Genomic DNA, 13,033 nt, shown 5'->3' on the forward strand with positions numbered 1-13,033 from the left:
CATGCTTTTGTGGTGATATCCGTTAATAAAACATTATCAGGTTTCAAGCTGCGTCAAGTGGTTTACTGCCCATGAGCTTTCGGCAGAGATCTCCTCTGCCATTGTCAAGTGGATGACTGTCGTGTGGTTGCCACTGCTATGCTTATTTAGCCGTGCCATCACTCGTGACATCACTGGTGCTTGGTCTCACACCATATATCGTAATGTTTTGGCAGCACAACTGCTGGGCCTGCTTCAACTCCCTCAACACCGGATTCCACGCTGTACTCAGCTGCAATACACCGTCTCTATAGAAAGTGTTGTCAGAGATTCTAATGTCTATGGCTTCATTTATCATGCTATCCCAGAAGCCATTAGTTTGTTTAATAATAGATGTCTCATCAAATGCAATTCGGTGTCCATTTTCCAGAGAATGTTCTGCTACAGCTGACTTTTCGGGATGGCGCAGACGGTAACACCTTTCATGTTCTATGCAGCACTGTTCAATAGTGCAAACAGTCTAGTCGACATAGAACTGCCCACATCCACATGGTATCTTGTAAATTCCTGGCACTTAAGAAAGGACTTGACTTTGTTCCTTCACCACGAAGCATCCCCGTCGCAGACATATTGAGTGATGTTGAACAAGCGGTTCACAAGTTTCCGAGTGATGTGGTTGTGGAAATTCCTAGAGAAATGAGCCGTATTCTTTTAAAATCCAAACCACCAGCTTGAAACATGACTAGAGATGAATGCAGTGGCCTCCGTGCTCTCCGGAATGATCTTCTCGCCATCGCCCTACCAGCTGACAAGGGCAATGCTGCCGGTCTTAATGGAATGAGCTGACTATGACGCAAAAATCAGATGGATATTGGAGGAAGACATACCAAAAATTACCTCAGGACCCAACATCCAGAATAGTGAGGAAGACTTCAGAGCTTCTCAAACGGTCATTGCTGGAAGAGAATACTATTAAGAACTTCATCCCCAAGGCACCAAGACCACTCACGTTCTACGGTCTGCCAAAGGTGCATGAGAAGGACACACTGTTAAGGCCAATAGTGAGTACCATCAGATCGCCGACCTATAAACTTGCTAAACATCTGGCCAGCCTCCTCTCTATGCACGTTGAACACTGTGGACACCATATAAAGAATATGATGGACTTCATCAATCGGCGACTTGCTGAAGGGGATATTATGGTTAGTTTCGATGTGGTTTCTTTATTCACACGTGTCCCCATCACAGACTGTATTGACTTGCTGTTCCAGCTCTTTGATGACACCATCATGGATTTATTTAAGCACACTCTGACATCATCATATTTCTTACATGATGGAGAATATTTTAACCAAACTGATGGCGTGGTGATGGGAAGTCCATTAGCTCCAGTAGTAGCAAACCTCTTTATGGGGCATTTAGAAGACATCGCTTGCAAAGCCAAGCTGCTTTTATCGCTACATCAATGATACCTTCGCCATTTGGCCACATGGACAAGAAAAGTTAGAAGAGTTCCTGGAGCACCTCAACAGCATCCACAACCACACAACTTCACAATGGAAGTAGAGAAGGAGGGTTCCCTGCTATTCTTGGATGTGCTTGTCCGCCGTAAGCCCAATGGGTCTCTAGGTCATAGCGTTTACCGCAAGCCCACCCACACAGATCGGTATCTGCACACCGCCAGCTTCCATCACCCAGCACAGAAACAGTTAGTTCTGAGGTCCTTAGTACATCGAGCTGAAACCATCTCAGATCTGAAAACTTGCTGAGAGAATTGAGCCACTAACGCAAAGTTTTTAAGGAAAACGGTTACAACAACAAACAGATCTCACAAGCAGTGTCATCCAAGCCTCAAAGGAAGAAGACCTCTGAAGAAGACATCAAGCAGGTTGCATTCTTACCGTTCTGTGGTTCGACAAGAGGGAAGATTAGTCGGCTCCTGAAGAGGCATAAAACAGACACAATCTTCAGGCCTCCGGCAAAGATCTGGCAACTAATGAAATCTGTGAAAGATGATGTAGGCCTCAGAACACCAGGAATTTACAAGATACCAAATGGTTCAAATGGCTCTGAGCACTATGGGACTTAACTTCTAAGGTCATCAGTCCCCTAGAACTTAGAACTACTTAAACCTAACTAACCTAAGGACATCACACACACCCATGTCCGAGGCAGGATTCGAACCTGCAACCGTTGCGGTCGCGCGGTTCCTACAAGATACCGTGTGGATGTGGGCAGTTCTATGTCGGCCATACTGTTTGCACTATTGAACAGCACCGCATAGAACATGAAAGGTGTTACCATCTGCGCTGTCGTGAAAAGTTAGCTGTAGTAGAACACGCTCTGGAAAATGGACACTGAGTTGCATTCGATGAGACGTCTATTATTAAATGGACTAATGGCTTCTGGGATAGCTTGATAAACAAGGCCATAGAGATTAGAATTTCTGACAACACCTTCAATAGAGACAGTTGATTGCAGCTGAGTACAGTGTGGGATCTGGTGTTGAGGGAGTTGCGTGGCCAAAACATTACCATATATGGTGCGGGACCGAGCACCAGTGAAGTCACGAGCGACGTCATGAGCGATGGCGTGGCTATATAAGCATGGCACTGACAATCACACAACAGTAATCCAGTTGACAATGGCAGAGGAGATTTCTGCTGAAAGCTCGTGGGCAGTAAACCACTTGACGCGGCTTGAAACCGGAGAATGTTTTATTAAAAGAAGTTTGTGGTTAATTACACTAAAATTGCAACGATATTTGCCATATGCTAAAGTTGCTGATTTTAACAACAAAATTTTGAGCAGAATAGAGACTACTCTTGTGTATTTGCAACTATTATTGACAATGAGAATGTATGTAACAGTGTACATGAAGTTTCATGGTACTTCTGAAAAATAATTACTTTGTCAATAAACAGCTACAATTAATAATGTGAAAGCAGGTACTGCTGATGGTTAGTAGGCTTCGTAAGGACAGAGGTATGAATGAAGCCATCAGAGAGGTGAAGCCGGCGTTTGGGAAGGTGGCATTTTGGTCTGGGGAGGACCGAGTGAAATAAATGGGAGAAGGTGTTGAGGCAATGAAGGAATGATAGAGTGTGTTGGCCCTGGGTCTAGATTATGAAGATGTCATCAATGAACCTGAACCATACAGTATGGATATTTTTGGTGGCTAGGGAGGTTTCCTCAAAATGCGAATAAAAAGTTGGCATAGGATGGCACTGTGTATGTGTATATATGTGTGTGTGTGTGTGTGTGTGTGTGTGTGTGTGTGTGTGTGTGTGTGCATGCAAGAACTCACTTGCAACAAGCACATGTGCATAACATTTTCAGTCTTTTTTATGTGCCTATCAGTACCTCAATGCCTAATCTACACAGGGAGTAGTTACCTTTACTCCATTCAGTGTTTATATTCTTTTAAGGACTTTTTCCATTGTTATATCTGTGTAGATGTATTTAGATCTTAACTTACATCAGCATGTAATGGTGTGATTGAATGATGCAGAGCCGACCTTAGTGACTGAGTAATGATTTTAATGTTATCGGTTTACAATTCTGCAAAACATAAATTATATATAGTGTAGACCATATCAGAAAGCTATTCTACTGTACAAACTTAAGGTAAAAGGAACAAATTAAAATTACTACACTACACAGAACCTTTGTAAACATCATCATCATCATCATCATCATTTAAGACTGATTATGCCTTTCAGTATTCAGTCTGGAGCATAGCCCCCTTATAAAATTTCTCTATGATCCCCTACTCAGTGCTAACATTGGTGCCTCTTCTGATGTTAAACCTGTTACTTCAAAATCATTCTTAACCGAATCCAGGTACCTTCTCCTTGGTCTGCCCCGACTCCTCCTACCCTCTACTGCTGAACCCATGAGTCTCTTGGGTAACCTTGCTTCTCCCATGCGTGTAACATGACCCCACCATCTAAGCCTGTTCGCCCTGACTGCTACATCTATAGAGTTCATTCCAAGTTTTACTTTGATTTCCTCATTGTGGACACCTTCCTGCCATTGTTCCCATCTAATAGTACCTGCAATCATCCTACCTACTTTCATATCCGTAACCTCAACCTTGTTGATAAGGTAACCTGAATCCACCCAGCTTTCGCTCCCATACAACAAAGTTGGTCGAAAGATTGAACAGTGCACAGATAGCTTAGTCTTGGTACTGACTTCCTTCTTGCAGAAGAGAGTAGATCGTAGCTGAGCGTTCACTGCATTAGCTTTGCTACACCTCGCTTCCAGTTCTTTCACTATGTTGCCATCCTGTGAGAATATGCATCCTAAGTACTTGAAACCGTCCACCTGTTCTAACTTTGTTCCTCCTATTTGGCACTCAATCCATTTATATTTCTTTCCCACTGACATTACTTTCATTTTGGAGATGCTAATCTTCATACCATAGTCCTTACATTTCTGATCTAACTCTGAAATATTACTTTGCAAACTTTCAATTGAATCTGCCATCACAACTAAGTAATCCGCATATGCAAGACTGCTTATTTTGTGTTCACATATCTTAATCTCACCCAGCCAGTCTATTGTTTTCAACATATGATCCATAAACAATATGAACAACAGTGGAGACAGGTTGCAGCCTTGTCTTATCCCTGAAATTACTCTGAACCATGAACTCAATTTACCGTTAACTCTAACTGCTGCCTGACTATCCATGTAAAGACCTTTAATTGCTTGCGAAAGTTTGCCTCCTATTCCATAATCTCGTAGAACAGACAATAACTTCCTCCTAGGAACCTGGTCATATGCCTTTTCTAGATCTATAAAGCATAGATACAATTCCCTGTTCCACTCATAACACTTCTCCATTATTTGCCGCAAGCTAAAGATCTGGTCCTGACAACCTCTAAGAGGACTAAACCCACACTGATTTTCATCCAATTGGTCCTCCACTAATACTCACACTTTCCTTTCAACAATACCTGAGAAGATTTTACCCACAACGCTGATTAAAGAGATACCTCTGTAGTTGTTACAATCTTTTCTGTTTCCATGTTTAAAGATTGGTGTGATTACTGCTTTTGTCCAGTCTGATGGAACCTGTCCTGACTCCCAGGCCATTTCAATTATCCTGTGTGGCCATTTAAGACCTGACATTCCACTGTATTTGATTAGTTCCGACTTAATTTCATCCACCCCAGCTGCTTTATTGCACTGTAATCTATTGACCATTTTCTCCACTTCCTCAAATGTGATCCTATTTCCATCATCATTCCTATTCAATTCTACCTTGAAATCTGAAACATTACTGATCGTATTTTCACCTACATTGAGCAACTCTTCAAAATATCCCCTCCATCTGCCCAAGGCATCCACAGGATTCACCAGCAGTTTTCCTGACCTGTCCAAAATACTTGTCATTTCCTTCTTACCTCCCTTTCGAAGACTGCTAATTACACTCCAGAATGGTTTTCCAGCAGCTTGACCCATAGTCTCCAACCTGTTTCCAAAGTCTTCCCAAGATCTCTTCTTGGATGCTGCAATTATCTATTTGGCTTTGTTTCTTTCTTCAACATAACATCAATAAAAAAAAAAAAATCAGATTACAGTACGATATTTATACCTTGCGGAGAAGTTTAAGAAGTCTTTCTCGAGCCACTTTGCGGAGCTCGGCACGTCCCAACTCTTGCAGCAAAATAGCAGAATTTAGTAGTGCCTGCTCATGTTCTGGGTCAAATTCAAGTGCTTTATCTAGGTATGCAAGTGCCTGAGATGCTTTCCCTTGTTCCAAGAACACAACACCAAGCTGCAAGTAAAGAAATTATTTTTTGTAAAATAACATTAATTCTTGAAAACGTTTTAAACACAAGATTTGTTTAAATGTGAACAAAAGGAAAATAATAATGTCATGTGCTAACTTAATATTGCATAAGATGCCCTCTGATTTATATTGTTATGGAGCTACTGCTGTGATTACATTTCCACAGTCTATTACATTTCCACAGTCTTCATTACAATCTGTTGGCACCTCTTGGTCAAATATCTACAGGCGTTACCAGATGAAAATCAGTATCTGTTTCTTCACACCTTAGTAAGTTTCTACAGGTACAGCTCACTTTAGCTCTGCAGCTTTAATACCTGTAATTAGTCCATCACCACCACCACTGAATTAAAGAGCTAATGGTAATTTGAACTGGATTAAAACCATATGTTGGATATGGACTTCAATTCTGACATTTTTCACGAAGTTCCTTACTGTCTTAACAATAAATGAGGGTGGGAAAGAAAAGAATGAAAGTTCAATCTCTTACTACTTGAGTTTCAGATTTACATACTCTCATTATGCAAGTTTATTATCACTAACTTTTTACCTGTCTGTTCAAGGAACTGACTAACAACCCTAACTTGAAGATATGAGAAATACTCCAACATAGCTGATAAACTGAAAATATTGGTATGTGTGTGTTCATATGCACCAGGTTTTATACTTTTTTCCGCCATGGAAAAACCTCTCTCTGAACAGGTATCAGTTTCGAAAGCCAAGTTTATTTCTGTAATGATGCAAAATCAGAATGTTATTATCTTATAAAGATCATCATTAATAGCACTGGTCCTGAATCATTTGATTCACTCACCATTCACAACATAAGGAATCCCTTTTCTTTTATGGAAGATGTAATTATTTGCCAAACCCTGTCACTCACAGAGACACACATGTTGTGAAAGAGAACTAAAAGTACTGTCACTAATCCATTTTAAAAATTCCTAGAAGCTACAAAGAAACTGCTGTAATAACTACAGTGAAACCCCTATTTTACATTTTTGAGCAGTCCAGACTTAAAAAAACACACAATTGAGGAAAACACAGAATTAAGGAAAATATTAAAACTCCCAAAATACAAGCAAAAATGCAATCAATTGGCATATATGATTAAAAATCATAATCCTCAGGAAATTAAGTGCGCAATACAATGTTTATACAATAATTTGTGGTAACAAATTTTATCAACCCTTAAAAAATCACAGTTGTGTAACAGCAAATAAAAACTCATAAAATTGAAACTGATATCTGGATACAAGGTAATTGAGCTATTTTCCAACATGATATGACCACAAATTATATGTCAAAACACACATTTTTAAGAAATATTTCCTCTGCACTCACTTAAAAAAAGTTAATCAAACTGAAAATATCACAGCAGTTAAGTGGTTAAACCATAAACATAAATGCAGCCATCTGTTTAATGACAAATTTTGTCACCACTGCTGTTATTGTTTAACACTTTTTTTTATGAGCCGCCTTCATAGGCTCACAGCCGTCAGTGTGTTATTTTAGGTTTGATGAGAGAAACAGAGAAGTGAAAAAATGAGTTTACTTCCCCAACTGATGTAGCAAGCTTATTAGAAGTTGGCTCAGTGAATATTTGCACACTGTGTAAAGTGAAAATTTACAAGAAAGCTAAAGCACTACAGTTTCACTTCATACCTTCTGTCAAAGCTGCCAATCTTTAAGATCTACAGTGTGTGGTGCAAAGTATATATGTGAGTAGTGTATGTAGTTGCTGCAACTGTATTGTGTCAGATTTGAACATGAAAGTCTTTAAAATGTGGTATCGCAAAACCCTTATTCTATTTCCATGTGATATCTCTGCCAGAGCACATGATCTGCATGAAAAGTATATTTTCAACACTTCACAAAATGCTTTCATCCCTAGCTGCACTTCTGTTGTTAAAGGGCCATCCCCTTCTCCACACACCCAGCAGGCAAGCTCATATGGCATGTGTTAGTGTGGTGTGGTGCCTGTGTTGGCTGTTGGGTGACATAAAATGTTGTCAGTCAGTAGGAACTTACTAGTCAGAAATGACCGACATTTTCTTGATTCTGACCTAGCATATTCTTTGAGACTCAGTTTTTAATTTAAAAGGTTGACAATTGATACTGTTGCTGTACAGTACATCAAAAATATATGCAGAAAGATGAGATTGAGTTGTAAGTGGCACAAGAAAAGGTGGCAGCCGGGCCCCTTTGTCACATATTGGCTTGGTTTGGAACACTATCTTGTATTTCCATTGCTGCTGCAACCTAACAGTAAACCCCTGTTACATGATCAATTTTCTTGTCTCAAATGACTACTCAAGATTACAGAAGTGCCCCTGGCAATTTATTCGTGTACTGAGTCTCATCTGTTTCAAGTGATCAAGTTTGTTTGCATGTCAGCGCAAAAATTGTGCATGATTTGAGAGCTGTTTGCTGTGCAGTTTGGTATCTGAACATTTGCAAGTGAGTCTATGAAGGACTATCCTTTTTACGAAAAAATCACAATACTTATAGTGCATAATGTATGAACAAGCAAGAATAATAGAGTTTATTAGTGAGCAAAGGGGCATTCATAGTGGACACACTTGTCAAAAGCTGCTTGGTAAATTCTTTACACTCCTGAGAATTTAAAGAATGTGAAAAGTGTCATCAAAACATTCCCGAACATGTACCTTTATTTGTTCAAGAATATATATACTTGCAAACATAATGGAGTAAATAGTGCCTTTTTGCTATATCCTTTGTATGTTCTTTCCTTGCAAAGTGCCAAAAACATCAAAAATAATTTTTCTCAACAAATAATTCTGACTTTTCCACTATTGAAATAATTTCCTTTAAAACACTTTTATCTATTTGCATTCTTTATGCATAGTGTAGGCTTTTTCTCTGTAAAACATAAATGGCTTTATGCTTTTAGATATTTTGTGTATCTTTTAAGAGACACTACAAGGAAAAAATATCAGGACCTTATGTGACTTTTCAATGTGTCATAAAAACAAAACAAACAATACAAGAAAGATTAAGAAGACACAAAAGCATAAAAACCATTCTTATAACATGAGAGAGCTCCGCGAAAATAGTTTAACTTTTTATTTTAGTAGACACCACCAAGTCCCTTCTTTCTGTGCATGCTCAATGTGCAAATTTAGAATTCCACACTTGGCACAATCTATAGGTTATTGTTATGATACACACACTTCTGTCATTGTTGGTTGCTGATTTACATGCAGACACAAAAGATGCACACACTTACAACAGTCGATTTTTTTCAGAAAGTCGCTTGTTTAAAACAGGCTATAGTAACATAATTGTGTGGTGAAGCTAAACACTGCAAGTTGTATTGGCATCAGCATTTCCTCTCTTATGTCCCCCCATGAACCATGGACCTTGCTATTGGTAGGGAGGCTTGGGTGCCTCAGCGATACAGATGGCCGTACCATAGGTGCAACCACAATGGAGGGGTATCTGTTGAGAGACTAGACAAATGTTTGGTCCCTGAAGAGGGGCAGCAGCCTTTTCAGTAGCTGCAGGGGCAACAGTCTGGATGATTGACTGATCTGGCCTTGCAACACTAACCAAAATGGCCTTGCTGTGCTGATACTGCGAACGGCTGAAAGCAAGGGGAAACTACAGCCGTAATTTTTCCCGAGGGCATGCAGCTTTACTGTATGGTTAAATGATGATGGTATCCTCTTGGGTAAAATATTCCGGAGGTAAAATAGTCCCCCATTCGGATCCCCGGGCGGGGACTACTCAAGGGGACGTCGTTATCAGGAGAAAGAAAACTGGCGTTCTACGGATCGGAGCGTGGAATGTCAGATCCCTTAATCGGGCAGGTAGGTTAGAAAATTTAAAAAGGGAAATGGATAGATTGAAGTTAGATATAGTGGGAATTAGTGAAGTTTGGTGGCAGGAGGAACAAGACTTTTGGTCAAGTGAATACAGGGTTATAAATACAAAATCAAATAGGGGAAATGCAGGAATAGGTTTAATAATGAATAAAAAAATAGAAGTGCGGGTAAGCTACTACAAACAGCATAGTGAATGCCTTATTGTGGCCAAAATAGATGCGAAGCCCACACCTACTGCAATAGTACAAGTTTATATGCCAACTAGCTCTGCAGATGAAAAAGGAATTGAAGAAATGTATGATGAAATAAAAGAAATTATTCAGATAGTGAAAGGAGACAAAAATTTAATAGTCATGGGGGACTGGAATTCAATAGTAGGAAAACAAAGAGAAGGAAATGTAGTAGGTGAATATGGATTGGGGGTAAGAAATGAAAGAGGAAGCCACCTGGTAGAATTTTGCAAAGACCATAACGTAATCATAGCTAATAGTTGGTTCAAGAATTATGAAAGAAGGCTGTATACACGGACGAAGCCTGGAGATACTAGAAGGTATCAGATAGATTAAGTAATGATAAGACAGAGATTTAGGAACCAGGTTTTAAATTGTAAGACATTTCCAGGGGCAGATGTGGACTCTGACCACAATCTATTAGTTATGAACTGCAGATTAAAAGTGAAGAAACTGCAAAAAGGACTGAATTTAAGGAGATGGGACCTGGATAAACTGACTAAACCAGAGGTTGTACAGAGTTTCAGGGAGAGCATAAGGGAACAATTGACAGAAATGGGGGAAAGAAATACAGTAGAAGAAGAATGGGTAGCTTTGAGGGATGAAGTAGTGAAGGCAGTAGAGGATCAAACAGGTAAAAAGATGAGGGCTAGTAGAAATCCTTGGGTAACAAAAGAAATATTGAATTTAATTGAAGAAAGGAGAAAATATAAAAATGTAATAAATGAAGCAGGCAAAAAGGAATACAAACGTCTCAAAAATGACATCACCAGGAAGTGCAAAATGGCTAAGCAGGGATGGATAGAGGACAAATGTAAGGATGTAGAGGCTTATCTCACTAGGGGTAAGATAGATACTGCCTACAGGAAAATTAAAGAGACCTTTGGAGAAAGGAGAACCACTTGTATGAATATCAAAAGCTTAGATGGAAACCCAGTTCCAAGCAAAGAAGGGAAAGCAGAAAGGTGGAAGGAGTATATAGAGGGTCTATACAAGGGCAATGTACTTGAGGACAATATTATGGAAATGGAAGAGGATGTAGATGAAGATGAAATGGGAGATAGGATACTGCATGAAGAGTTTGACAGGGCACTGAAAGACCTAAGTCGAAACAAGGCCCCGGGAGTAGACAACATTCCATTAGAACTACTGACAACCTTGGGAGAGCCAATCCTGACAAAACTCTACCAACTAGTGAGCAAAGTGTATGAGACAGGAGAAATACCCTCAGACTTCAAGAAGAATATAATAATTCCAATCCCAAAGAAAGCAGGTGTTGACAAATGTAAAAATTACTGAACTATCAGTTTAATAAGTCACAGCTGCAAAATACTAACACGAATTCTTTACAGACGAATGGAAATACTGGTAGAAGCCGACCCTGGGGAAGATCGGTTTGGATTCCTTAGAAATATTGGAACACGTGAGGCAATACTGACCTTACGACTTATCTTAGAAGCTAGATTAAGAAAAGGCAAACCTACATTTCTAGCTTTTGTAGACCTAGAGAAAGCTTTCGACAATGTTGACTGGAATACTCTCTTTCAAATTCTGAAGGTGGTAGGGGTAAAACACAGGGAGCGAAAGGCTATTTACAATTTGTACAGAAACCAGATGGCAGTTATAAGAGTTGAGGGGTATGAAAGGGAAGCAGTGGCTGGGAAGGGGGTGAGACAGGGTTGTAGCCTATCCCCGATGTTAGTCAATCTGTATATTGAGCAAGCAATAAAGGAAACAAAAGAAAAGTTCGGAGTAGGTATTAAAATCCATGGAGAAGAAATAAAAACTTTAAGGTTTGCCAATGACATTGTAATTCTGTCAGAGACAGCAAAGGACTTGGAAGAGCAGTTGAATGGAATGGACAGTGTCTTAAAAGGAGTATATAAGATGAACATCAACAAAAGCAAAATGACGATAATGGAATGTAGTCGAATTAAATCGGGTGATTCTGAGGGAATTACATTAGGAAATGAGACACTTAAAGTAATAAATGAGTTTTTCTATTTGGGGAGCAAAATAACTCACGATGGTTGAAGTAGAGAGGGTATAAAATGTAGAGTGGCAATGGCAAGGAAAGCGTTTCTGAAGAAGAGAAATTTGTTAACATCAAGTATAGATTTGTGTGTCAGGAAGTCGTTTCTGAAAGTATTTGTATGGAGTGTAGCCATGTATGGAAATGAAACACGGACGATAAATAGTTTGGACAAGAAGAGAATAGAAGCTTTCGAAATGTGGTGCTACAGAAGAACGCTGAACATTAGATGGGTAGATCACATAACTAATGAGGAGGTATTGAACAGAATTGGGGAGAAGAGGAGTTTGTGGCACAACTTGACTAGAAGAAGGGATCGGTTGGTTAAACATGTTCTGAGTCATCAAGGGATCACCAATTTAGTGTTGGAGGGCGGCGTGGAGGGTAAAAATCATAGAGGGAGACCAAGAGATGAATACACTAAGCAGATTCAGAAGGATGTAGGCTGCACTACATACTGGGAGATGAAGCAGCTTGCACAGGATAGAGTAGCATGGAGAGCTGCATCAAACCAGTCTCAGGACTGAAGACCACAACAACAACAACAACAACAACAACAACATGTCTCCCCTCTCCACAATGGCCTAAAGTATTCCTTTAACTCTGTCACCACCCATGGTGTGAGCCGTCTGTCTTTTGTGCCACTTATAACTAGTTTAGTCACATCAAATGTCAACAGGAAGAAAATGGGATGATGTCAACTGAGACGCCAAGTAGGAATGTAGAATTGAAGTAAACCTTACTAGAAAGAAATGTAAAACTGGGGAAATCTTAGCATAGATCTTAGGGGTTTTTCACAGAGCCTATGAATGTAAGGCATATAACCACAAAAAACATAAAATTTGAGAACATAAAATTGAAGTTCCACTGTACATTGTTGGAAAAAGCAGTTCAACTGTGGGGAATTATAATTTTGGAAAAATAATTTTCATCTGAGTACTTGTGGTATGTTACCACATCATTCATTTCTGACAGTATATACAATTATATCAAAAGGAAAATCCAGCCAGGAAAACTAAAACTTATGAACAAAATTGCTGGTCATAAATTACCTTCTGGAGGTGAAATATTTATACTGTAAACACGTATTAAAGTAGATCCACAATCCCAGCTTTCTGAACTATTAATCTCCTCCACAGTG

General features: G+C 39.5%; 1 protein-coding gene across 1 annotated transcript in view; it reads right to left on the reverse strand.

The window, feature by feature from the left end:
* Nucleotides 1-13,033, reverse strand: part of LOC126198684 (protein O-mannosyl-transferase Tmtc3) — a 109,770-nt gene that overhangs the window by 12,515 nt on the left and 84,222 nt on the right. The window contains exon 14 of the mRNA XM_049935179.1: nt 5,585-5,767. Within this exon, the coding sequence (XP_049791136.1) occupies nt 5,585-5,767 (183 nt within the window). The remainder of the gene's footprint in view (nt 1-5,584; nt 5,768-13,033) is intronic.

Source organism: Schistocerca nitens, chromosome 8, assembly GCF_023898315.1.
Source record: "Schistocerca nitens isolate TAMUIC-IGC-003100 chromosome 8, iqSchNite1.1, whole genome shotgun sequence".
NCBI lineage: Eukaryota > Metazoa > Arthropoda > Insecta > Orthoptera > Acrididae > Schistocerca > Schistocerca nitens.